A 27,347-nucleotide genomic window follows, 5' to 3' on the forward strand; every position below is an offset into this window, starting at 1 on the left:
TAAGATCATGACCCAAGCCAAAGGTAGACACTTAACTGACTTCAGCCACCCAGGTGCCCCGTGGTTGTACGTTTTTTAAAAAAGGTTTAGATAGGACATCTGGGGTGTGCTTCAAAATACTCGGGGGACGGGTGAGCTGCGGAGGTAAACGCATGAGGCAGCAATGAAGCAAAGCTCGCCATGTGCTGGTACCTGGGGCGCTGGTTCACAGGTACAGGGGGCTTGAGGTGTACTACTGTCCATAATAAAAAGTAAAAACGAATCAATCTTTCACTTAACAGGTATGCTAAAGATTGTCATGTGTTGTCTTTGGGGAGGGAAACCAGATGTCTGTGGAGCAAGGTGGGGAGACTGACTTTCCACCGTTTCTGTTTTGTCCTGCTTGGATTTTAGGCCACGGCTCTCTATTACCCATTCAAGAACATAAACGCATTTCTTAAAAAGCACCCGATTGAAATAACAAATTTTAAAGTGAGCTGTTGATCATAGTTTTCATCCAAGAAGCACCTTTATTTCATTTTCCTCCAAACTGACAGGTTTCTTCCGGTAACAGCTCCAACTTACTGTTCCAGGAGACGGGGTGCGCGTGTCTGCGACGCGGGGCTGCATTCTGAAGACCCCTGAGTCGTGGTACTTCCACATGGCCCTTGGGTGCTCAGGAGACACCTAGTAGAGGCCTCCCTCCATGTGCCCCTAGGCTTTTCACTGTGCGGGGCGTATGTGGCGGGGATGGCCTATAGAGCAGCCGGGGGCGAGGAGACGATAAGGGAAGGAGTTAAACCCTTAGAGCTGCCAGGCAATGTCATCTGAAAACACCAGGTATGAAATATAAATAACAGTCAGCTACTTTCCTTCCATCCAGTTTCTAAGCAGTTGTGTGATCGATCAATTTATTAATCGATTGGCTGTCGGATCCACCGTCGCAGTCTTCTCCGCCACAGCCTGGGGCCAGGGTGGGGTCTTCCCCCGCCTGCAGGACGGAGCTACCATCCGGCTGCACCCAGGTGTGCGTGGGGTGGGGGGTCACTGCAGCTCCTGGAGCAGGCGGAGCACATTGGCTGCGTAGGGGTTCCCCTGCCCGGCGGTACCCCGCAGCTGCACCGGGGGGAGGCTTGGGTGGGGAGGTGTGAGCTGCTCGGGGCAGTAAAGTTCGTTCAGGAGAAACCAGATGCAGTCCGGGTCCACCTTCATCAGGTGGAGGAAAACCCTGTGGAGAGACAGAAGGGAGGGTGGGCTGGAGTCTCAAGGGAGCAGAAAGAGGGGAGAGTGGCTGCTGTTCTCCCGAAGAAGCTGCTTAGTGGGTTATTGGGGGGAGAACCTGATAATAACATCAAATCCCTTCAAACAGCAGAGCAAACCCACTGTCGTTCCTAAGAGGGCCATGAGGATGGTCCCACAGCATATAAAGAGTTTCATATCCATTGATGTCGAGGAGGAAGTTAGTCCGAGCAGAACAACACTGACATCAAACAAGCTCTTGGCAAAGAAACCAGTCAAGTTCTGGGGTGTCGAGCAAGAGTTTTCAAAGAAAACTGACAGGGCCCACCCCTCATTCCAGGCTCACAGGGTAATAAGCCCGCACTCCCAAGTCCCCAGGTCCTTATCCCCGGGCCACTAGCCTACGGCTGAACTCTGTAGTTCAGCCCCTTCTGGCCACCAAGAGCGGTGGGTTTCTGGTGGTCTGGACATGCTCACACCAGGATCGGACCCAGTTACTCTCCTGCAGCAGGAACCGACTGAGCCAGTGCACTGGTGTCCTATACACGACAGGGACAGAGCTGAAGGGCCCGGGCCACCCGACACCATACGCCCCACCAAGGGTGAGGTTCTTCAACCTGGCCTGAACTCTCGGGTCACCACCCTTGCCTCTCCTCTGCTCATATCCCATTTCTGAATGACCAACCATGTGCCCAGGGCCACCGCAAATTTCACGCACCTGGCTGACTCAGTGATTCAGAGTCCGGCTTTTCCATCCCGGGAAGGATGAGGCCCTCCCCTGGATGGGCAGCTCCCTGTTGGCACATATCACCTGCTCAGAGAGGCTGGCCTTCCCGAACCATTTTGCTTAGGCGGCTGCCCCTTATTTCTCTCTTCCAGGATACCTGTTCAGCACCTACTGTCTACTGACCACCTCCCTTTCTCACGAAATAGCTCCTGAGGGCTGTGACCACGCCTTTTTGCTTTGCTGCTGCACCTGGGATGACACACGGTAAGTTCTCAACAAACACCTGACCTAACTGGTTCTTTTATTTATTTATTTATATTTTTGGTAAAGATTTTATTTATTTGAGAGCGAGAAAGGGAGAGAGCAGGAGGTGGAGGGGGGAGAAGCAGAATCCCCACCGAGCAGGGAGCCTGACATGGGACTTGATCCCAGGACCCTGGAGATCGTGACCTGAGCCGAAGGCAGGCGCTTAACCCACTGAGCCACCCAGGTGCCCTTGGTTCTTATATTTAACAAGTGATTTATGACACTACATGGTAATAGCTTAAGACAACTGGAAAATTACACCCTATGAAAGGATCTAAAGGAGAGGTCGACTGTTCATGTCCAAGAACAGTCTAGTGCAGGCTCCCCCACAGGATTCACGTTATCTTGGCCATCACTGCTCGGTAGCTGGGGGAGATGATTTGAGTGGACTTCAGTCTCCTCATTCTAGAGACAAGGGATGTACTTCATTCGCAGTTTTGCTGTGGTTTAAATGAGGAAACACAGATCCAGCCCTATAGTGTCTAGCCCAGGCGATCCCTATGTACCAAGTAAGAGGGTGGATGGTACGTATCTGATGAATCACATTTTATTCTTGATGACTGAGAAGCCCCTCTCATATTGCTGGACAACAATCAGGAATTTAAATGCTTCCTGAAAGGAGCTAAATTCTGTTTTTAATTTTGTTAATCTGAAAACCCTGCGCCCTTCGGAGATTTGGGTCTTACCCTGGGGGGAAGCCAGTTTTGCTTTCTTCCTTGGGTTTAATAGACATCTGCTAAGGAGGCAAGGGAGGCAGGTGGGAGCAGGCCCTTTGAAAATTTTCCTGGCCTGGTTTGTACCTAAACAATTTAAGTTTTCTTTACTTAGGATAATCTTGTGCTTATAATCTCAGCAGTGGTTGCCGGAGAAGTGGTTAGAATATTCTAATTCATAGTTTCCACTTTGCCGCAGAAAGGAGATGGGGCCTGCGTGGGAGACAATTTTTGTTTAAAAACAAAAATATCTTTGATAATTAGAGTGGCAAGGGAAATTATGAAAAAAAAACACACCAAAAATGGGAAGCTGATTTCTATTTACATGTGACACAGTTGACAGTTTTCCCTGGTGCCAAAGACGGTTAGAATGCAAATGGTTTCATTTGATTTTTTTTTCCCCTTCCAGAACTGGAACGGTTTCTCAGGCTACAGCCTGGCACACTAAGGAATATTTTGATCTGGGCAATAGCGAAGTGAGGCTGTGGCCCACCTCAGTCACAGTTCCGCTCTGACTTAACTCAGCAAGAACATGTTGCAATGTTCACTCTGAGTCCTTTTTAACAGGCTAAATGCAGATGTTGTACTCACTGGCAGGAAAGGAAAAGGGAAGAAGCCACTCTCCTTGCCCTGCGAGAACTAGGTTTGTTTTTTTTTATTTTTTTAAGATTTTATTTATTTGAGAGAGAGAGAAATGACAGGAGAAAGAGAGCATGGGGAGGGGGAGGGTCAGAGGGAGAAGCAGACTCCCCGCTGAGCAGGGAATGGGATGCTGGACTCATCCTGGGACTCCAGGATCATGACCTGAGCCAAAGGCAGTCTATTAAGCAACTGAGCCCCCCAGGCGCCCCGCCCTGTGAGAGCTCCAAATACAGTGCTCACAGGGAGGCCAAGGAAGAATGTGTGTACGAAGCCCACCTTCTTGTATTTAAGTGAGAGCCAAACTCTTGCAAGAATTATTTTGGGTCTCCTTTCTTAGCTCTTAAAGGGGCAGACTCCCCAGAAGGGCAGGCAGCCATCGACGTTCCCTCTCCTGCCTCTGGGGCTTGGAGCAATTTATCTTGCCTCCGTGAACCTGTTTCCTTTTTCTCCAAAGGAAGAGGATCACACCCGCCCCACCCTCCTCACAAGTTTGTGGCGAGGCTCTAAGGAGATGAGGTGCAGGAAAACACTTTGAAGTGCATAATGAAAACACTGGTCCTTCCAGAGGGTATGTGTGTGTCTAAGGAATAATTATCACTACCAACCTCTGCAGCGCCGCCACACTGCGGAAACTTCTCAGACACTCCGAAAAGGGCAAAACATTTGTCTTTTGTTTCACTCGCAATTTCCCTCATACTGACTTGGTGGGGGTCCCGGTCCTCCGCAAATGGCGCTCTCCTTTCGCCTGTTATTTTCAAGAAGAAACAAAGGCAATATTCTTCGTCCTCTGCGTGCCCGAGGCTGGCAGCGGGTGCCACGCTGGGCAACCAGGAGCTGGCAGGTGTAACCATGCTCTAGCTTGGCAAAAGGCACGCAACCTGCTGAACCCTGAACACGGACACATTCTGAACCTGAACCCTTGTTCGCTTTAAGCCCTCCTGCGAGTGGAACGGAGGCCCGGGAGGTCTTGTCTGAGAGCTCAGGGGCCCAGCTTTGCTCCAAACTCTGCTGCCACTTTGTCCTGCGGCCAGTTCTTGCTCACCCTGAGCTGGGGGTGGGGGTGGGGTTCCCAGAACGTGAAGAGCCCAAAGCTGAAGACCTTAAAAGCCCTTTTGCATAATCCAAAGCCAGAAGACGAAGAGAAGACCTCCGCTTTGAAGGGACCGGGGTAACTGCCTGGAAAATGTTCCTAATACATCACGAGACATGGCAGAGATGGTTGTTGAAATGCCAAATGGCCGGTTCCATGTTTCCTCAAACCAAAGAGAGACACTTTAAAAAAATATATATGTACACCATTTAAGTTCTGAACAAAAATTTCTCTCTCCTTCCCCCAGGCCCAAATCAGTGGCTCCGGGGAGCACAGTTATCAAGAGATTATCTGGTCCCCAGAGTTTCGGGAGGCACTCGGCTGTGCCTCATGCCTCCGAGTGTCCTGAGGCGAGTGATTATCTCTCAATAACCTGTAGGGCCGTGTAGCTTAAATGATAACTTGACTTTAAAAAATTTAGAACTTGCCGTTAGGCAGTTTCTAAGCAACCTCTGTTTCCATGGCAAAGAAGCCTGGTGTTTATACTGATTTTTCACTTAAAATGCGGTTTTATTGAATTTCGCTCCGTGCAGGCAGCCATTTCCCTGCACTCCAGCCCTATCTACAATTGACGGGCATCAGCAAGTCCCTAATAAACTCCAGATACCAAACCAACGGAAGCCGCTCATTCTTCATGATCAATAGTGGCCTGCCCCAAGTGACAAAGCTGGCGGTGGGGGTGGGGTGGGTGGGGCAGGAGGAAATGTGCTCCTAGAATCCGGTCAGCAGGGCTTGGGTCCCACCTCCCTGTGGTTCACCTGCTCCAGCCCAGGCACTGAGCCGGGTGTGTGGGATACAAAGACGAACGGAGGAAGGCTCCGGCCTCCAGGCCCCGCCTCTGGTAGGGAGAACAGACCAAGCAGAGAGACCCACGGTGCACATGTTGGGTGGGGCTGGGGAAGGACGCCCGAGGAAGGGACACGGCAAGTTGCTTCTCTGCAAATACCAGTTCTAAGGCCCCTTCCTGCGTCAATGGTCCACAGTGATCCCCACGCACGGGCACTGGAGCACAGCTCCTTCATGCCCTGGAATGTGGCAACACCCCAAGAAACCGCTCTGCTGCAGATGCAAATGTTCCAGAGCGCGTCCTCACCACCTCGGTCTAGCCGGCATCTGCTCAAACGCAGCTCTAGAAAACCGCCAGCCAATCCGGGCCCAGTGAGGCTAAATAAACCGTAAGTGAAATGCAGGCTTCCAGCTCTCCTGGGTGACGGGCTACTCTTGCTCTGTCAATTACTTGCTGGAGGGATCTGCTGCTCCTTGTCTCTTTCTGGATTTATAAAACGTTCTCATGAGCTGTCTGCATAAGTGCCAGTGGTAAAGGACTTGTGTATTTATTTATTTTGGGCTTCTAAAGAAGTTATTCGGCGATGTCTCCTTAGGAACGCGATACAGACTGTCTCTACACGGCCATGACAAAATGCAATCGGGAAACAAACTCACTTGTTGGAAAGCCGGCACACCCACAAAGTTATTCTGGCTTCCCTGCTATTCCCTTCCTGGCAGAACTTGTACAGTCTTTTCCTCTCTGGCCATCTCTTCTCCCGCGACGCGGTGCGCGCCGATGCTACAAATGAGGCTGTGTGTTTCCTTTTAAACAAATGGATGCTTGGGGGTGTCGACGTGTCCCAGCCAGCGAGCAGTGGGGTGATGTTTCTATCTTGGTAATTTACTCTAATAGGTCTCGGTTCATTGGTTAACCAGTATTTCAAGCCTGTCCTTTCTTGCTATTCAATTTAGCTATCTTCTCCTGCGAGGAGGTCATTTTTTTGTTTCTAAATGTTGGAAATGGAGGATTATGACTTGGAGCAACGATTTACTTTCCAAATAAATACTACCAATTGCCTCTGCGGATATATGTACTCGTTAGACTTAACTATATTTACCTGTTCAAAACCATCCATCTATCCATCTGGCTCCACCTTACATACTCACACAGAGACCGATAATAAAAATATTTAAATGCAACGGGGACAGAATTTAAAACCATAAACACCAGTAGCAGCTTACGCTGCTAATCGCACCCCCAAAGTACCGCAAGACAAAGTATCATAAATGCAGCGGAATGACTCCATTGCTTTGTGCATATTTAAAAAGATATGGCACTGAGAGGACCAATCTGTCACAGACAATTCAAAAATAAGCCAGAACCTAGAAGGGTTTAAATCCCACTGGGGCAGGATTTAAAAGCAGCCCCTTCCATCTGGCTGCCTCTCCTGCCTCTAGGCCCCCCGCAGGCCTAGATCCACCCCCAACGTCCCCACTCCTGGCCAGGACGCTGCTAGGTGCAGATTTCAAAGCAGCCCTGTGCCAGAGCACTGGGGTTGGGAGGGTGGGGGCTGGCCCAGGCCCCATGCCGTGATTCCTGCTCCACATCCACCCTCTCGCCCCAAAGGTGCATACCCTTGAAGATAAAGACATCTTTGTAGCAACCTACCTATTTGGTCCCCCTCCCCCCAGTCTGTTTTCCTGGAACCCACGCTTTGGCACTAAGCCAGCAGCCTCTGCTGATGGATGCGGGGAAGCGGCCGCTCGAGGAAGTGCACTTGTGCATTCACTGCAAGGACGTTAGAGACATTGGTCACAACAGTCCCCCGTGTTCTAAGATGACCCCTGAAGAAATTTTCTTAGGGTTCAGAACCAAGAAAAGCTGTGCCTCTTTCTGCGAAGCTCTCTTTTCTTATTTTGGGGATGCCGGGAAGGTGTGCACTAGACACTCTGCCTGTGAGGAAGACGAGGGCCGCACTGAAGGCCCATCTCCAGCAAGGGCACGGAGCTCTCCGTGCGCACTTTATAGCGTAACCTCTACCCTGCCTTCACCTTGTTTTTTTCCCGCTCTTGTTATTTTTGTCGTTGTTGTTGCATACGCTTAACTGATAAGATGACCTGGGTCTTTTTTTGGAACCAGGAGGACGATAACAATGCTAACAAAAACTACTTCCTTTTTCCTCTGTGCTGACATTCTGTGCTGAAGAATAATAAGCATGAGTTTACCGAATCCTGGCAATAATTTGATTAGGTGGAAAATAACGGATGCGCTCCCTCTAGTCTTGCAGATGAGGGAGTGAAGACTTAAGAGAAGTAAGATGGTTGGCCCAGGGTGATGCCGCCACCGAGCAGCAACGTGAGGCCCACCCTAACTTGGTTGTCATCTTTGCAATCTTTCAACTCTCAACACAGTACTTGGCTTCTTAATTAAAAAAAAAAAAATCTTGTGAATAAACACACATATAATAAGATAATCAAGGCCATTTTCCTGGCTGCCTTTCTTGGTACTGAGGCCATGACATTGACGGCGGCCTCTTAGGTGCTCAGGACAGACCATGGACCCTGCAAAGTGATGAAACAGGTACCCTGTGGTCTGCCAAAGCTTTTGACATGTGAAATCCACTTTGTGCAGGTGGTCCTGCCTCCTAGAACATCAAGTGCATCCTGCTTCCCAACCCAGTGTGCTGTGCAGACACGCAGGCATGCCCCACACCTGCCTTTCCACTGGGTGGTAAAATGCTAGACCCCGGCAGATTATCAATCACAAGACAGCTCCAAGGAAGCAGGGGAAGGACAGGGAGCATTTGGCTTAAGTAGCACAGAGGTCCCTGCCTTCAGATCTGAAACCCAGCAACCCACTTTGTTTATAATCTGCATGGCAGATGTCTCTTATCTTTGACACCAGGAAATCATGCCGGTATATGCACGGTGAACAGCTTCAGATCTGAGTGTATTTTTAGAACAATGAGACTGGAAAAGAAAAGCAGCAATGCCTGTCAAAAGATGGATAATAGGAAAGCTAACTACTTGGGTCTGGATTTGTCAACTATTAATCAAATGTCAAAAGGGAACATATTAAGAGCGCCTTCATTTCCATGCTGGGTGTGATCTGAGGGGGAAACAGCCTTGCAGCCCAAGCTCAAACAAACTGCCCACAACATTTGAGGGGATGAGCTACTAATTTCAAGCTCAGCTGAACTAACGGATCACCTCTGTGGCTCCTGATCTGTTCAAATATAATAGGCCCACGTGTGGGTAAAGAGAGGAGCCGGGCTCTGACAGGGATGAAATGAACGAGCCCGTGCCAGTGCGCGTTCGTCCAGGGTTTGAAGGCACCGGCTGGTTCTTTGATGGACTGGGATCCTACTGCTAGAAAGAAAGTGGGGCAGTCAGCCAGTAAGTGAACCTTGAAACCTGGGCCTGACTTCTCACGCAGAGGGTGGTAGGGGGAGGTGGCACAATTAACATGAAAAGATCATTCCGCGGTGAAAAACTCTCTTCTGAGTTCGGTGAAGATGAGGCAGACTTACAGTAGGACACACCACGCCCAAGTGCCCAGATGTTCAGAGGATGTGTACACGCTGTATCTCCTATTTGCTACGATTATATATATATATATATATATATCCCTCACTGGGGTGTGCATACACATGCAAATACACCTCCAGAGTGCAAGCCCGGGTAAGGGCAGACGCTTCCTCTCTCTTGCTCTCCTCTCATTTCAGTGCCTACAACGGTGCCTGGCAGGCCGCAGCTCCTCGGCTGACCAGGAGAATGAATGGACCTGCAGACTGGCCTCCCTCACAGAGAAATGCAATTCATTCCCACCACCCTTAGTTTACAGAGCAAGGAAACGAGACATAAGGAAATGAAGTCATTTGCTCAAAGTCCCAGGGCCAGTAAGGTCAGAACCTAGGTCTGTCCACCTCCACGGCTGGTCCCCTCTGTCCTCGTGTACAACGGGTAGGCAGCAGAAGCTGGGACGGAGCCCCCTGGCCACCACCATGCCTCGGACTGCAGCAGCCAGCAGCCGCACAACCCAAAGGGGCACCGGCCAGTCACTACCTGCTGGTACCCTGCATCCCCGCCTGGGTCCTGGGGTTGGCAGGTGGTGGCAGGCCTGGGGGTGGAGACCAAGGGGCCTGAAAGCCTTGTTCTTCCATCGTGAGACCCGTGGAGCATGGACATCATCTTTTCAAATCAGGTATTACCTCGTCTGTTCCCTTTAGCCCCAGGATGGAAGGCTTATTGGATGATTTAAGACCTCCCTGTGAAAGACAGGGAGCCTCGGACGCCGCTTAGAGATAGGCCCAAGGAGTGTGGTTTCAACGGAGTTGAGTTGAATCAAGCTGACAGCATTGACTGGCTTTAAGGAAAAACACAGAAATTTGGGGTATGTGCTCTCATCTCAGATTCCTTTCATGTGTGAGAAGGAAGAGCTCCATGGTCAGAAAGGCACAGAAGTGTGGAGGCCCAATGCATGCTGGGAGAGATCTCGGAGGCGTCCAGGGCTACTGGGGAATTTCAATCAGTTGAGTGGGCCTCTGCCATGGTTGAGGTGGGGGCATGACTGACCTGTTCTTTGTAAGCTAATGCTTACCCTCAGGGACCCAGCCTGGTTTACAGCATGTGGTATGCTGACCCCTCCTCCCACATGCCAAATTGGATTTTCTCGTTTGTTATCCATTGAAGTTATTTAACTAGATGGACTTTGGGGGAGCTGGTATTTTTCTTGCATAGCCAGTTAACAGTGACACCTAGTGGTAACATACGGCGAGGTCCTACCCTACCCTTACCCCCGCCCACCCCTCCCCCAAGTTGCAAGATTTATGCCCCTCCTTACAAGGCACATTCGCTAGATAAAAGCATTAAACTGGAATGGCATTTCTGTTCTTAGCATTTACAGCCTTGGTTATATCAACCACCCCCTGATCAATTTCCATTTCTAGAGTTTACAGCCTGGATGTAAAAGCCTGCCACAAAGGCTCTATTTAATATGACAAATTAAAAAAGCAAACACAGGCTTGGTCATTCTTTGGAGCCAGAAGAAGCAAACAGGAGGGAGGAAAAAGCCAGCGGTAATGCACACAAAGAGGAACTTTCACGGAGCTGCTGAGTGTCTCTGTGCCCTAGCCAGGGAGGCTGACCCTCGGAGGCTCCAGCCCCCACTCGCCAGACCCACAGACACGTGAAGGGGAGCAGAGTAGGCTGCCCCCAAAAGTGCCACTTTGGCGTGTGGACTGAGCTGGAGGCAATCAAGACCCAGCAGATTCCAGAAAAACTCTTACTTCTCCTTTAACTGCCTGGAAGAATCTGAATAGAGGGCCTCGCCCAGAAAGAGAGCTATTACCAGAGATAACTTTTCATCTGATTAACCTATGTGGATGGCCGGGCCAGCCTCTAATCACCAAACACCTGCTCTTCTTAGGTCCTGTGAATCACCCTCTTGAACCCCCAGGCCCCTAGGCCATTCCTCAGCTCAGGTGGCAAAAAAGTCTCAACTGCCCCACTTGACTTTGGGTCTCATGTTTTTATAAAGTGCCCTCAGGTATGAAGTAAAAAATGTGTTTTCCTCCCGTTAATCCGTCTGCCAAAGAACCTAGAAGGGTACGATGGAAGGAAACTTCGTCCGCCCCTCACACGGCTGCTCCCCCATCTCCTTTCAGAGCAGCCACTGGCCCTCCCTGGCCATCCCTGTCACACGGAGAAGACATCCCCTAGGCATTGGCAACTCACTAGCTCCAAGGAAGCCGGGGCATCTGTGGACAGCTCTGGCTCTCACTGGTTCTTTTGAATACTTAGCCGAGGCCGGAGGCTGAACACTAAGCCACAGGGCTCCCTCTTGGGCCCTGGCAACAAACACAACAGCCTTCCCTTTTCCCATGAGTGTGTGGCGGGTGTCAGTACCTGCTGCGTGGGGGATACACAGGGGCAGGAGTCGGGGGAGGGGGCCGGCGAGGAGATGCGGATAGTCTGAAGAGAGAGTCTGTAAGTCAGGTAGACAGGCGTCCCTTCTGGAATGGATGTGGGGTGTGAGCGCTCCCTGAGCCAGGGGACCAGGCACGCAGTGTTTCAGTACCAAACCCCCCTCCCCCGCCCTCCCTTCCTTCAATAACGAGGCTCACAAAGAGGTTTCCCATTGTCTCAGGATTCTTCTCCTATTTACGGAGCTTATTAATTTCTGAATCAAGATGCCAAATCAGCTCCTGATCAAGGACAAGGCTGGTTTTTTTCCCTTGGCTTCAAAATAAGTTTGCAGATGATGTGTTTGTGAACCAATCAACCCTGCACTTCCTCCCCTCCCAGCCTGGCAAGAGGGAGGTCATCTGACTCAACCCCGAATGGAATGCGCTAGAGCAAACAAACGCGCAGCAGTCAAGTGGTCTGGCTGCATTTCCCTCCTCCAGAGGCACCCTGAATACCAACTCAAGACTCAGCAAGGTCCAATTCCAGGTTTAATTGCTTTTAGCGGCACAAAAGAAAATTAGAAATGAAAAGATAATGAATGTGAATATTAGCTTGTTTGATGGGTCTGAACTGGAAGGACGGGTCTGGGGTGGGTAGAGGAAAAGTAGAATGGGACAGAGAATGGAAAAGTCACATATCTGGGACTCTTGGTTGTTAACAGGCACACAGAGAATTTACTTCAAGACGAATGCATTACCTTCTTGAGTTGTACCTGAAATCAGTGTGAGAGCAGCTTCAGGAACACCACCCGGAGGGGGAGGGCTATTTTCACCCTAAGTTGGTTCTTGAAGGAACAAGAATGTCTGAGGGTAAGAAGCTGGTTGGGATGCGCCCCTGTGCTCAAGAAACCATGACTGATTCTGGGCCTAGGGGAAGTGACGGGAAAGTGACAGAAAGAAAAAGGGGAACTGGGGAAATCAAGAGCAAAAAATTGCAGAGGACAATAAATCAATCCAAAAGGATATTTCCATCACTCCCAGAGAGTGCAAGGTTTATAAGGGAGCAAGCAGCTTCCTCATTTCACAGTCTGAGCGGCCTTGCAGGCCTTCAGGGAATGGGAGGACTCCTGCCCCACCACGGAAGATCGGGGACTAATTTCTAGAAGCCTGAGAGGTGGGAGGGATTGTTGATTTGCCCTGGGACACGGGAGCTACAGCATCCAGGGGAGTACACAGGGCCAGGCCAGGGAAGCTAACTTCTGTTCCAGTAGCAGACACTAGGGGATGGCAGGCCCACTCTGGCCCCCCGCCCCAGCTCTCCATCCAGCTGGAGCAAGGGGGCCACAGTGCATTTTTGGTCTCAAGTCTGGGGAATGCTGCTGTACTCAGAATTTTAGCTTTTGAGAAAAATCCTTTGGGGCTCAAGGAACCAGACATAGCTTCTCCCATTAGTGGTGGCACAGCTACTTGAGAATAAGTAAAACTCTTGGAAATCACAACCACCTCATTTCAGAGTTGGAAAAGGCCCTTTAGACCATAAGTCTAGCGATTCTTTATGTCCCTCAGTTCACAGATGCCTACTATCATCAGATGAATGCCATGGACTCGATCCAGAGAAAGGAATGTTTAAGGGTTTGCTTGTACACGCCCCATTTTATGTACAATGTGCGAGGGTTCAGAACACCTGACGTCCACTCAGATGCTCTGGGAAGTCAAGGTGTGCCCGATCAGTAACCCAATGCTTATGCTTTGCAGAAGAAGGAGCCGCGGTCCAGACAGGTGCCAGGGTCACTCAGTCACTAGAATAGGGCCTAGAACCAGATCTCTCTCCTCCCAGGAGAACTGCTTTGTCCTGTTTGCACACCATCTTTCTGCTTTTTGCCTCTTTGGAATTACTGCTGACACTGCAGCAGAGGGAAAGGTTACTTGCAAAGAGAAATGCATCTAGTAAAAATACCACCTCTAGAGTTGGCCCAGTTAAAGAAACCATCTTAACCCGGCAAGAAGAGTGAGGAGAGAAGAGAGCGGAGATGCCTCGACTCTGCTCGCCATTAGCAAATCATCAATAATTTAGAGCAAACGTAAAGAGATGTGGGTGATCAAGCAGACGTACCTCCTGGCAGCCTCTTGTAATTTCACGGGCTGTTTGACGCTGAGGTAAATCAAGCAGGCATCAGCCACTTTATTCAGGTCACCCTCACCTGCGGAGGGGAGAAACAGAACAAGCATCGGGGCTCAGACTTCATCTGGGACAAGCAGAACGATTGCTGTCTGCTGGACCTGGAACAGCGAGGTGAGAGGCCCCGGGCTCTTGACTCCATCCCGTGAGTCAGAAATGCACATCAAGATAGGTGGGGAAACGAGGGCGAAGTAAAACTGAAGGAGGTACCCACGAAGGGAGAGGAGGGAGCACGACTGGGTGCCGGGTACCACGGGGCTGGCCAGATCGCACGCAGGCTGCGTGTCCCCAGGGGAGGGTGGCCGGTACCTACCGAGGTCCAGTCTTTCGCAGAGGGGGCCCAGGCCCTGCAGAACGGCCAGCTGTAGCTTGAAAGCCAGCGTGTGCATGTACACCGGTCCGGCCCGGGCGCTGACGGGAGCCTGGGTGACTAAGGAGCCGGCCAGCTGGGGCAGGATGTCTTTGCAGAATCGGCTCCTCAGAAAGTCGCCACACTTGCCTCCCAGGGTACGCAAGACCTGTAGAAACAGCCCCGGCTCTGGTGACTGCACATTGCCAGGCAGCACAGAGCTAAGGAATGTGTGGTAATTCAATTTCTTCTTGGGGGAAAAAAAAATAGAATTACTGCTGTTAATTCCTTGCCCATGGTTTGTGATTCTGACAGTTATGAATTCGGAGGTCTCTGCTCCCAAGGCATGGCTGCTTCTATCCATAAATACAGATTACACGGGGAATAATTCAAAGGAATCTAGGGTTGGATGAATAATATGATTAATACCTTGATTTTCCTCCCTTTTTTGGTTTAAAAAAAAAAAAGAGCTTAAAGCAGTTCACATAGATCATCTCTTGACTCTTCCTAACATCCCTCGAGAGAAGGCTTGTGCTTTGAACTCCAGCTAGCTGAACAAACACCGTGAGGCCCAGCGGCTGCTGCGCAGAGGCCCTGGGGGGCAAGTAGCTGGCCGTGGTCCCTCGACTGGGTCCAGGCACGGGCCCGGCGGTCAGGGCCCCAGCAGAGCCCTGCCTGTCCCACCGCACCATCTCCCATGTATGTCACCCTCGTCCCATCTTCCACCACGGGCAGTTTCTTTACACGTCTTGTTTTAAACTTTCTCTAGCAGAACATATTGAAATGTTTTGCCCCGTTGCACAAGGCTGAATATACAGGATAATAGGAATTTCTTTAAAAATTGGTAAGCAAGGCATAACCAGCACAGAGAGTGTTTGCCGACTTTGCAGAGAATAAGGTCCTTTCCACAGGGCCCTCAGCTGGCCTGCACAAGGCCCTCCAGGCCTCGGATGTCACCAGCGGGTCTGAGGGTAGAAAAGCGGCCTCAGTTACAGTGCAAACATGTTTCTATTTCTCCCTTTTCCTACGCCTGCTGTCATTTCAGATCACCTATTAATTTCCATGAAGGAAGACAGCATATCTGAATAAGATTTGGCAAGACCCCCTCCTTCTTCCTAAGTCTCCCTCTTCCCCTGTGTGTGTGCATGTGTGTGTATGTGCATGGTTTTGTATATTTTGCTTTAGAAAAAAATATTAACAATTTTATATGTTTTAAACATAAGCTCCTACTTTGGTCCAGTATATGCTGAAGAATCTTACAGAAAACCAAGATACTTTTGCCAAGTGTACTGGTTTCATTCCTGGTTTCATTTTATGTCCCTACACATCTTTTTGCTTCGCTTCATCTTGCTCGCCTACTCCTAATTTATGTTAGCTTGCCCTGGGAAATATATCTCTGTAGGTTGCCTTAAGTGCTTTTCAGAATAAGGAAGAATATAAATAAATAAGCCAAAATACATGTGCTGATATAAGCCAAACTAAGTCTGGGAGAATGAAACCTGACACACACACATATATATATGGCTTTTAACTTTTCAAAGCATTTCACCAAACAGTCCCATTGTAGCCTTGACAACAATACTATGAGGAAGGTGGAACACAGGCTCCTAAGGCCAACTTGAAAGTGGGTGGGCGTGGCTTTTGCCCAGAGTCACCCGGATGGGCAGAGGAAGCTCACTGCTAGAACCCAGGCCCCTTCATCTTGACTCCTGTGCAGTGCAAAGAACCTGGGCACAACACAGATCTGGGTTCTATCACTTACCCGCTGTGTGATGCTGAGAAAATCCCTGAACTTCTCTGAGCTTATTTCCTCCTCTGTCAAAAAGGAGGAGAGCAAAAGCTACCTTGGAAAGCTGTTGTGAGGAGATGCGTTCGCGTGGGAGGCAGTGCCAAGGCACTCACGGGGCTCGGTAAATACTGGCAGTCCTTTTCATCTGCTAGTTCCTTCTGCTCCTAACTCAAGAGGGGACTGACTTTTACTTTCTTCTTTGTGCCTTTCTGATTTTGCTCTGCTTTCTTCGAGGACCAGCTAAAATGAGCGGCGATCCCCAAAGCCGCGGCCGCGCTCTGTACCGGCGGCCCCCACCCGCCCGGCTGACCGCGGTGGGACAGCAGCACGGTACCTTGAAGGCCCTGAGCACCACCAGGGGGTCGTCACTGGTGAGTCGGCGCACGAGCGAGGGCCAGGCCCGGTGAGCCAAGGGAAGGAGCTGGTTCTTGTGGGACTGAAGCACAACCACACACAAATCCAGCACATCCAAGACCTGAAAGAAGAGACGATGTGATTTCAGCAGGGCGGGAGTTCGTCATGGGAAGCGTGGAAGAGCGTTCCTGGAAGTTTCTAGAGGTGGAGATGGCAGCAAGGAAGACCCAGAGCAGGGCTCACGGCACTAAGGCAGGGCCGTGGGCAGTGTGACACGGGAGGAGTAAGAGGGGCCCAACCGTGAAGGTGTCACATTAGAATTTTTTAGTTCGTACTAAGTGCAGTGGGGAGCCATCAGAATGGGTTAAGCAGCAAAGGGCCATGATACAATTCACGTTTGAAAAAGGTCATTCTGGCTGCTGAGCGGGGGAGGGGCCCAGGGCAGGAGAGAGATGCGCAGGAAGCAGGCACATGCCAGAAGGAGAGGAAAGGAATGTGGCCACGGCCACGGGGTGGTGGCAGCATGAAGGGGTCTGAGGTCTGTCCTGGAGGTGTGTGTATACTGAACGTGTATACGAGCTGTTGTAGATGCTGACGGCCCCCGACATCAGGGCAATAAAGAGAGGTGTTGACAGGGACTGCCTGGAGTCAGGCTTAGCGACTGAACGGATGCAGGCACCGCTGGCTGAGACAGGAGCAGGGAGGGGAGGATGCTGAGAGGCTGGGTGAGGTCATGTTCCCTTTCTTCTACGTGGAGAAGCCAAATAGGCAGCCGAGGTATAGGTCCACCTCAGAAGAAAGGTTTGGGTGGCCTAGACATAAACTGGATTATTTACCCTCCCCGAGAATATGTGTCCTAATCTGCAGTTCAGAGAGAGACTACTGGCCTGCCTCAGTATCCCCAGCAGGGGTCACGACGATGAGCAGTGTGGCCTTTCCTCCCAGAGATGGGCTGGCCTTCACAGAGCAGGGGAGGGTGCATGGCTGAGTCCGGGAGACTGAGGTCTGCTAACAGAGCAGTAAACCCCGCTGGATGTCAGCTACGTGCTGGTCACACGGAGGCCGGAACAGCAACAAAGAACAAAAGAGGGCCCGCACGTGAGGGGGAAAGAGGCCGGCAGGGCAGGAAGAGAAGCCTGGGCGTGTACCGCACAGCAAGGCAGCCCAGCGGAAAGGGTGCTGCTACCGTGGGCTTCGAGTGAGTTCTGTCACTAACTGGGCAAGTTACGTCAGACACTCCTGATTCCAAGACAGACATTTCCTCCTTCTGCCTAAAACGCTCATCTCCTTGCCTTTGCCCCTTCTCATGGCTGGCTCCTTCTCTTGAGCCTTTAAGTCTTGGCTCAAATATCACCACCTCGGGAGAGGCCTTCCCCGATGACCTGGCGGAAGCTGGGGCAGAAGCTCTGTCTTCTGCAACAGGGTTTGGCACAGAGTAGGCTCCTAATGCATGTTCACGGATGGGGACTTACTATTTTCTATCACAGAACCTGCTTATTCTCTGCAGAGATTTCTTCGCCTTCTAGGTGTGTATTTGTGTATTTCCCCACGAGAGACAGGAAGTTCCATGAGGACAGGGACGCTTGCTTCACTTTAGTCTGTACAGCCTCTGCCTGACCTGCAGCCGTGCGTAACACACACTCGGCCGTAGCCGAGACTCAGTGCTTCATATTTATAATCAACAACCCAGTGAGGCAGGTCCCATCACACCCATTTTACAGAAGCAGAGGCTTAAACAGGTGAAGTACTTGCTCAAGGTCACAGAGGCAGAGCCAGGATGTGAACTCAGATATGCAGGTCTGACTCCAACGCCGGTGATCTCAATAACACGGTGTGGACATGGCTGCTACAGAGCCTCCGTGAAAGGGAAGACACTCGGGCTAATGTATTGCCCAGACACCTACCATCAAGGCTTGCATACAGCCGGCACTCAAATAGTACTTGCTGCATGGAACAAGAGATGAATGCTAAGAAGCTCCTCTGGGGAAATGAAGTGAGTTCCACAAAGCACAGAACCTGGGATCTGACATGATCCTGGAGGGGGGTTTCTTAGCCCACCACCTCCAGCAGGGCAGCGTGCTCTCATCGCTAACAGTAACTCACAGAGGTAGCTGTGTTTCTCACATCTGCTCGGGGGTGGGAAGGAAGAGGCCCCTCCCTGTGAGAGCTTCTCCCAGGTGATTCTGAAAGCCCCGTCCCCACGCCCAGTCGCCCCACTGTCCAGTTTCACGATTGCATCGTTTAAGTCCTTGCTGATGGGGATGCTACTTGGGAAACTGCCGGCAAACAAGGAAGTACAATTAAGAAATGTGGGTGTTTTTCTGGGGATGAACAAGGAAACAGACACAGAGATAGGGGCCAGAGTCAGGCGTGGAAGAATGACTGCTCCCAAGGATTAAAACCTGCCTCCCACATGAAGTCACTTTAGAAAATGATATCCTTTCCAAAGCATAGGGCCTTCTTTCCCTTGGAGAGTCAACGGATGTCCAAAACTTTGTGTTTTTTTAATTCCACAAAGGGGACTTGGCTCCCTTTTGGCATCTGAGCTGATACAGAAGGCCGTAAGGCTGTCATCCCACAGATAAATTCTTCCTGATGCCTTTCCTTGGCCACCACACATGGACCAGGAGATAAGGGCGGCCTCTTGCTCATCTGTGCCGTCCCTGGCAGCCAGAGTGACCCGGGGTCCCGCTGCTGTGCAAACGCAGGGAGAGGGCTACACACTGACCTTCAAGCGGATCGTCAGGTTCTTATCGGACAGCAGGTGGATGCAGCGCTCCATCACATCTTTGGCTATCTGGATCTGCACTGGCAGCGGGGGCTCCACATTGGGACCAATGTCACTCTCGTCTACCTTTGGAGGCTCTGACTGCTCCTCTGGAAAAAAAAGCTTAACTGGGGACAGTGTTTTATGAGAGATGCCCCACTTCGATGTGCTCTCTCAACCTCAAGACGCAGGAATGGCGTTTACAAGGAACTGATCCTAAGGAAACCATATAAAATTTGGGTAAGAGCGCCTGGGTGGCTCAGTGGGTTAAAGCCTCTGCCTTCGGCTCAGGTCATGATCCCAGGGTTCTGGGATGGAGCCCCACATTGGGCTCTCTGCTCAGCAGGGAGTCTGCTTTTCCCTCTCTCTCTGCCTGCCTCTCTGTCTACTTGTGATCTCTATCAAATAAATAAATAAAATCTTTAAAAAAAAATTGGGGTTAAGCTATCAGTCAAGATATTCACCAGAGTGGCGCCTGGGTGGCTCAGTGGGTTAAAGCCTCTGCCTTTGGCTCAGGTCATGGTCCCAGGGTCCTGGGATCAAGCCCCACATCGGGCTCTCTGCTCAGTGGGGAGCCTGCTTCCTCCTCTCTCTCTGCCTGCCTCTCTGCCTACTTGTGATCTCTCTCTGTCAAATAAATAAATAAAATCTTAAAAAAAAAAAGAAAAGGATATTCACCAGAGCATTAACTATATAACAGCTAAACTAGGGGTGGGCGGTGGGGAGAACCCCTCCATTGCCACCTAAGGGGGAATAATTACATAAGCCATGCTATGTCCATACAAGGATGTTATCATGGGGGCCCCCAAATTTGTGTTTATTGAGGGCTTTAACAACAAGGGAAAATGTTTATGAAAGATTATTATGTTGAAAAGAGAAAAGCAGTATATACAATTGCATACACAGGTGGAGCATTATTATGTAAATTTCTTGCATAGCAAGAAGTACCATGAAATACCAACAGAGATGGGGTCATGAGATCATATAGGATTTTGATTTTCTTCCTATACCTTCTGGTCTTTTCTAAATTTCCATTAATAAATATTTCAAATAAAAATGTAAGAGGGCAATATTTTAATTTGGATCCCTGAGACTGGCAGCATCTTTGCTCTGACCTTTACCCTTTCTTTCTTCTTGGTTCATTCTTTGACTAAGAGGCTCGTTTGTCTCCTCCACCAGCTTGCAGGATCTTTCGATGGCCAAGTTCAGGCCTTACTGATGTCTGCATGAGAGATCCCAGTGCGGCAGCCTGGTACAATACCCAGGGAGGGGGTTTGGTCAAAGGAGGTCAGTTCAAGTCCTGACTGCACACCTATTAGCAACCTTCTCATCCTACATTACTTCATCTGGAAAAAAGGTATAAAGCACGCACACCTCATTGCTTGAGAGTTAAGTAAGATGAATGCCACCAGCTATCAGCATTCTTTCACTGCCTAGAATGCTATGTTGCACACGATAGGCCTAAGTTTGTAAATTAAAACAACAATGAAAAGACCTGAGAATTGCATGAAACCCAGGCCAAAATCCCTAGCCCAGAAAATTTTCCTCTATGTACATACAGCCCCCAGCTCTGCAGCCCCTCCACCAAGCCCCCATTACTAGCTGTGCTCATTTCCACTGAGCTGAACATTGTGTCCTTCACTTTTTTCCATTTCTGTTTCCTCTGCTGGAAAAAAACCGAATCTTATAGCAGAGGCCACACCTGTCTCTACCAGATGCTGAAAAGATAAATGAAAATGCATTTGTAGAATGCTTGGATTTCTTGGAGAAAGGGACCTCAGATACACGAAGTGCTTTCATTGTGGCTAAAACAAAAAACACATGTCAAACCAACATGAAGCCAAACATTCTTTAAAATGCCAAGTCTGTGGTGTGAACTTGATGAATGATAATTATAAGAATGATAAGGCTGTGCTTTTCTTCCCAGAGGAGGATTTGTTGTTTGAAATTCACCTATTGCACAATGTTATTTGAGGGATGTGGATTTTTCCGTTACTGGGAGAAAGGTTGATTCATTCAGTCTGCTCCTAGCCAACATCAACTAGAACCAGAAGATCCTAATCGTGAAAGAATGGATTCACAGACAATACTAGAATTTCAAACAAGAATGGCAAATCCGGATTACGAGGGATCATGATGCCTCCCCTCCCTCTGAGTTTCTGGGTTTGGGTGTGGGGTGCAGGTCAGGAAAAGAAAGATTGGGTTGGCTTGAGAAATAAAACTGAGAAGAAAAGGCCTCGTAATAGACTTCTGATCAGAAAACTGTCCTCGGGGAGGGCAACAACTCTCCGTTCCGCATAAATCATTCCCCGGGCCCTGTGATAATTCCCTGACACACTAAAGGAACTGGCAGTAGTTAGATGCATCGAACAGACTATTTCCTATTATCCTGGAAGTACTGGTTTCAGTTCACCAGTCTCGGAGTGGAGACCACCAAAAAAGAGAAAGAATCCTGCTCAATTCCAACCTAACAAACTAATTTGGGACTCAGTTCGATTTAGGATAGTTCTGAGACCACCAAGCTCATTATGACTTGGAATTTTATATTTGCAGAGGAGATTCTAACAATTTATTAATCCTTCCGTGACCTGAAGCTCCAGATTGAGTTTGTGAATAAAACAACAGGCCGGAGCTTAGACGAGCCTGAATTCCCTTCTTCTTTATCATATAAATAGGGAAGAAAAACATTGAAATCTCCTCCCAACAATAAATAAACGGACAAAACATATGAACAGACGATGAGCACGAGAAAAAAAATCGTCGGGAAAGGAACATACAGGAAAACGTTTGACCTTGCCTGTAATAGAAAGAAATGCAAAGTCAAATAGCGAGAACCATTTTTCATCTATTAATGCAGCAAGAAGTGAAAGTCATAATGGCCAACGTTGGCAAGGCTGTGGTACCACCAGTGTTAATCTCGCGCTGCTGAGGGAAGGTATAAATTGACACAACCTTTCTGGAAGGCAATTTGGCAAGCATAAAATAATGTTCATATCCTTGACCCAGAAATCCCACTTCTGGGATTTATAAAGAAACATGCAAAAAAAAGAAAAAAAAGGGGGAAAATGTTCACGTGCACAGAATCATCCACTGCCGCACTGTTTATTAGAGTGAAAAGCTAGAAGCAACTCAAACTTCCCACAGGGGAATGGGTACTTAGTAGCAGCTATTAAAACATTAATTATGAAAATTCTATAGCAACGTGGGAGAGTTGCTGATTGTATAACTAAGTGCAAAAAGGGCATAATGCATTTAAACTCTAGCTGGAACCATACAGCAATAGGTCTGCAACAAAAAAGAATGGGATAAGATGGCACAAAAAATGAGGGTGCTTCCGCTGAGCATGGTGGGGTTAGGAGCGACTTTTCTGATCTCCAAATGTTTTGTAATGCGATCTCATTCTTATAATAATCTGCTTCAAAAAGAAAAAACTGGCTAAGCCAAAATATACAGTTACCTTCTTCATTATCAAAATCTGAGACATTTCCATCTGCCACATCCTTTTCTTTGAGGTAGTTCAGCAAAAATTGTTCAATGTCTTCTGCTGTGGTGGTATTCTCAGGAGCTACTGGTCTTTGGCTCAAATGACTTCCCTCCTCCCCTGCACTCTGCTCTTGGGGTTGCCCGAGATCACCTGTGTCTGGGAACCACTGGGCTGAAAATAAAGTGTTATAATGATCACCATGGTCATTGACAATAGGCATTAGCACTCTAGCAGCAGAATAAGCTCTTTGCCACAGCCTGCGTGGCCCCACACGATCCAGTCCCTCCGTCCATCTCTCCAACCTCATCTTCCAGCTCCTCCCAGTTGCCCATGAACCGAGCATCTTCCCATTCCTCCAATGGGGCAGGTGTTTTCCGACCCCAGAATGTTTTGCATACACTCTTCTTGCCGTCTGGACTACTTTCCCTACGACGTCACATCTGGCTAATTCCAATTCACCTTTCATGTCTCAATATACATAGAACTTGCCTAGGAAAGCCATCCCTTGGCTTCCCAATCCAATATAGGTCCCTAAAGGCTCTCTTATAGAGTACTATCTTCTCTCCTTTCATATCAACTCATCATGATGTGTAATTACCTTTATCTTGAGTATACTGTTTAGTGTCTGCATCTCCCACTGGACTCTACACTCCACTGATTGCCACTGGAATCCAACATGCCCAGCGTGGAGTGGGTGTGCCCAAATATATATATGCTGAATGAGAAAATATGCAAGAGAATACATACAAGCAACAGAATTCTGAGTACAGGGTACACTCCTCATTAGCAGAAGACCGGCTCTATAGTCTTGGAATGGACACAGCCTCTCATCTGTATTTCTGATAAAAAAAAGGCTGGCATGTTCTCTCCAAAGCTTTTCCTTCTTCAGGCTGCTCCAATACTTCTGATGTGTCACCACAGAATAAGGCTTAAACATCACTGAACCAGTCAGTGGTTTTCAAACTGTGCCTTGAGGAGCCCTAAGGGTTCTGCAGGAAAGTCTCGGGGCCACAACAGGGAGGGCCCCGAGAGACAGCATGCTAAAGGGGGTGGGTCCAGGGTGTCTGACTCCCCTCTAACCCAGCAGCTCTGATTTCAACTCTTTTTACGTACTGGGTTTCCCCTAGGGCTTCATTTCAAAAAAAGGCTCTAAACACTTAAAAGAAACAACAACAAAACCCCAGAAAACCCCAGCGTGAATTTTCACCCTTTTACAGACAGCAGGAAAAATGCCTCCGATAACCTTTAGCCCCTGCTAATCTCATTTCTGTCAAGGAGCGCATGCACAGAGCAACAGCAGACAGGCGATGCCAGGACCAGGCAAATGGGAACCACAGAGAACAAACGCTGGGTGAGAGTCTGTACCCCAGAGCCTAGAGGTTCTACATGGAGGGGACCACTTAGGCCATTTCCTCAATGTCCCACCCCCGCACGTAAATCAGGCCCTAGCAGACTCCAAGGGATTGCATTCCTGACATGTTAAAATCAGGATTTAGCATTTACAATGATCAACGTAGATATGCTGCAAAGATTTCTACATTGAGGCTAGTACCAGACACTGAAGTCTTTGCTTACGAATGGCTTTTAAACATATGAAAAGCAGTTCAGCCTCACTCTTAGCGCAAATTAAACTATAATAAGGTGCTATTTTTCTCCTATTGGATAAGCAAGGATTAGCAAAAGACTCAGGAATATAGTTGAGAGGAGGGTATGGAAAAATCAGCTCTCTGCTCCACTGCTGACAGGAATTTAAATGTGTGCAATTCTTTGGAGAGCAGCCTGAAACTCTCCATCCAAAACTGAAATGTGGGGTGCCCGGCTGGCTCAGTCTGGAGCACATGACTCTTGATCTCAGGGTTGTGAGTTTGAGCCCCACACTGGGTACAGAGATTATAAAAACAAAACAAAACAACAAAACCAAAAAAAAAAAAAACCCAAAAAAATAAAACATTAAATGTACTGTCCTGTAAGCAGCAGTACTCCTTCCTAGGAAGTTACTCTATTGATATACTCTGACATGTTCAAAATGACGTCTAAAGATATTCACTGCAGCATTTTGTTGTTGTTGTTGTTGTGGCAAAAGAATGGAAACAACCAAAATCTCCAGCTGGAAAGGACCATTTAAGCAAACTGTGCACAGCTGCACAACAGTATCCTAGGCAGCCACGAAAACCAGGTGGCAGCCGTCCACATATGGCTGTGGCACAGGCTCTCAGTGCCAAGGGGCGTGGCACAGACTCTTCCTTGCTTTCAAAGCTACCCTGTTCTCGTTGCTGTGGGTCCTCAGCAACTGGCAGGAGGTGCTCAGCGGTAACCACGCTGATCATTCCTGCCCTCACTGCGGCACTTAATGTTTTCTAGCCAGTGAACACTGCTAATTATGGTGACTCCATTTCCTGAAACATGTGCTGGGTCCTCTGAAGACTTTCTAGACGGTCTCTGAGACCACACTTCCATTCCCATTCTAAAAGAGTGGCCATCAGTTAGGTCAAGATCTCAGGGTTGGGGGCACCTGGGTGGCTCAGGTCATGATCCCAGGGCCCTGGGATCAAGCCCTGTATTGGGCTCCCTGCTCGGTGGAGAGTCTGCTTTTCCCTCTTCTCTGCCTGCTACTCCCCCTGCTGTGTTCTCTCTCTTTCTCTGTCAAATAAATAAAATATTTAAAAAAAAAAAAAAAAAAAAGATCTCAGGGTCGTGAGATGGAGCCCCACGTCTGCAGGGAGCCTGCTTGAGATTCTCTCTCCCTCTCCCTTGGCCCCTCCCCTCTTCTCTCTCTCTCAAAATAAAATAAAAAAAGAAGAGAGTGGCCATCAGTTAGACAACTTGAAAACAAACAGAAACGGCAACACAAAGTGATTCACGTGGAACTGACCAATTCTTCAGCACTGCTCACCATTCCAAATGCAAGTATATTGGGGGTGATTTCAACGCTTTCAGGAAAGCCATCTCCCATCTTGCTTCTTTCCCTAGGATGTCCTCAAGTCAATATTAACCATCTTCCTTTTTATCTCTACAATGGATACCCTTCCCCTTCCGCTTCACTTAAAAAATAATAATAAAAATAAAGTGCTACACAGGGTTTCTCCTTTCGAGGTGACCAAAGACATCAGCAACCCAAGACAATTCAATTTTCAAGGCTCCAACTGAGATATCTCCTGAGAGCATATACTTAATAGGCCTTTTCTCAATATAGTTTTTTTTTTAAGATTTTATTTATTTGTTTGACAGAGATCACAAGGAGGCAGAGAGGCAGGCAGAGAGAGAGGAGGGGAAGCAGGCTCCCTGCTGAGCAGAGAGCCCAATGTAGGGCTCAATTCCAGGACCCTGGGATCATGATCCGAGCCAAAGGAAGAGGCTTTAACCCACTGAGCCACCCAGGTGCCCCTCTCAATATAGTTTTAAAATCTCAAACGGACACGTAGTCTAGTTCCCCAAAGCACTAAAGGTGGAAGTCTGGGCTAGCTTCAGACCATGGAAGCTGTTAGCCAGTCTCAGCAGTGCTGCTGCGAGGGCAGTACCCAGTCCTTCTCGGTCACTGCTGACATCTCAGCGACTAGGCCAGTCCAGAGACTTCCAAGTCATTGCAAAATAAAATCCAAACTCCTTCTCTTGGTCTAAAAGGCCACGTGGGGTTTATCCTCGCCTCGCCTCCCCTGCCAGCTTTATCTTGTATCACTCTCTCCACAGTGGCCTCTCTCCCAGGCTCTGAAGTCCTTTCTTTCCTCTACATCTTTGCATCTGCTTCTTTGACCTGAAGGTTCTTAAAAAACATAAAAAGGATAGGACAGCTCCACACGTACCGAGGGACCCTTCTCAGCCTTCAGGTCTCAGCTCCACTGTTGCTTCCTCAGGGAAGCCCTCCCTGACCACTCGACTGAAAGTATCCTAGCCCTGTTCCTCTGGCATCAGGTTGTCTGTTTTCTTCATAGAGCTTATTAGACTCTGAAATGAACTTGTTTAATAATTTACTTGCCATCTCTTTTGCAGGAGCAAGAAAATTGCATGACTGTATTTGCCTTGCTCACTGCTATATCCTGATGCCTAAGCACACTGTCTGACACATGGCAGCCGCGCTTTGGCAAAGGAATGAATAAAAGAACATTTAGATGGCATGTGAGTGTTTACGAATGAATGAATCAACACTGGAAATGGTTTGAGGTATAGGGTAGATGACGGTCTCTGTTCCAGCCGCCCGTCCTTGCTGTGACAAACTTTCTTACATGATCTTGGCTTTCTTGGCTGACAAAATGAGGTCTGTAACATTTCCACCTACCATGGAGGCTCCTAGAACTGGAATAAATACTAGAAATACGGTCTTTGGATAAAAGGGACTCAAGTATATAGCTCATTATTTTTTTCATTCAAAGACTGACTATCTAATTGAGAGATTCTTTTTCTTATTGTCCAAAACTTTGCCATTTTAATGGTTTTTAACACCTCCAACAGACACCCAACAGGATCACCTCATACAATTAAAAGGTTAAAGACTTTTCTACGGGTGCCTGGGTGGCTCAGTGGGTTAAGCCTCTGCCTTCAGCTCAAGTCACAGTCTCAGGGTGCTGGGATCAAGCCCCACATTGGGCTCTCTGCTCAGCAGGGAGCCTGCTTTCTCCCTCTCCCCCCGCCCCCATGCCTGCTTCTCTGCCTACTTGTAATCTCTGTTTGTCAAATAAATAAATAAATCTTAAAAAAAAAAAGTTTCTAGACCTCTGTCTAGTATGGTAGTCACTAGCTACATGTGGCTATTTAAGTTAAAATAAAGAATTCAGTGCCTCAGCTACACTAGCCACGTGTACCTAGTGGCTACTGCAATGGACAGAACATATATAGAATATTTCCATCATCACAGAAAGTTCTAGTGGGCCGTAACGCTCTAGCTCATCTGCGGACTGAGTAATTCCTGTTATTCCTATTCTCCATTAGTACAGATACTTCTAACCCCACGTATTGTCAGAAGCAGTTTGGGATACTGAAAAGAACAAGACTGTCACAATTCCTGACTTTACTCCTTATTACCTGTGTGAACCTGGCTAAGTCGATCTCCCTGTGCCTTAG

At 48.7% G+C, this 27,347-nt stretch overlaps 1 protein-coding gene across 2 annotated transcripts in view; it reads right to left on the reverse strand.

Annotated features, from left to right (window-relative positions):
• Nucleotides 1–483: 483 nt before the first annotated feature.
• TTI1 (TELO2 interacting protein 1) overlaps nucleotides 484–27,347 on the reverse strand; it is a 46,771-nt gene continuing 19,907 nt past the window's right edge. The window contains exons 3-8 of one of the 2 annotated variants that reach the window (XM_047745333.1): nucleotides 22,266–22,463; nucleotides 18,770–18,918; nucleotides 16,022–16,162; nucleotides 13,863–14,067; nucleotides 13,484–13,571; nucleotides 484–1,207 (exon numbers count right to left, since the gene is read on the reverse strand). In XM_047745333.1, the coding sequence (XP_047601289.1) occupies nucleotides 1,024–1,207; nucleotides 13,484–13,571; nucleotides 13,863–14,067; nucleotides 16,022–16,162; nucleotides 18,770–18,918; nucleotides 22,266–22,463 (965 nt within the window). In that variant the 3' untranslated portion in view covers nucleotides 484–1,023. Of the gene's footprint in view, nucleotides 1,208–3,766; nucleotides 4,352–13,483; nucleotides 13,572–13,862; nucleotides 14,068–16,021; nucleotides 16,163–18,769; nucleotides 18,919–22,265; nucleotides 22,464–27,347 lie in introns of those variants that run through there. The other variant, XM_047745334.1, reaches the window with a different exon arrangement.

The sequence above is a fragment of the Lutra lutra genome, chromosome 9 (genome assembly GCF_902655055.1).
Source record: "Lutra lutra chromosome 9, mLutLut1.2, whole genome shotgun sequence".
NCBI lineage: Eukaryota > Metazoa > Chordata > Mammalia > Carnivora > Mustelidae > Lutra > Lutra lutra.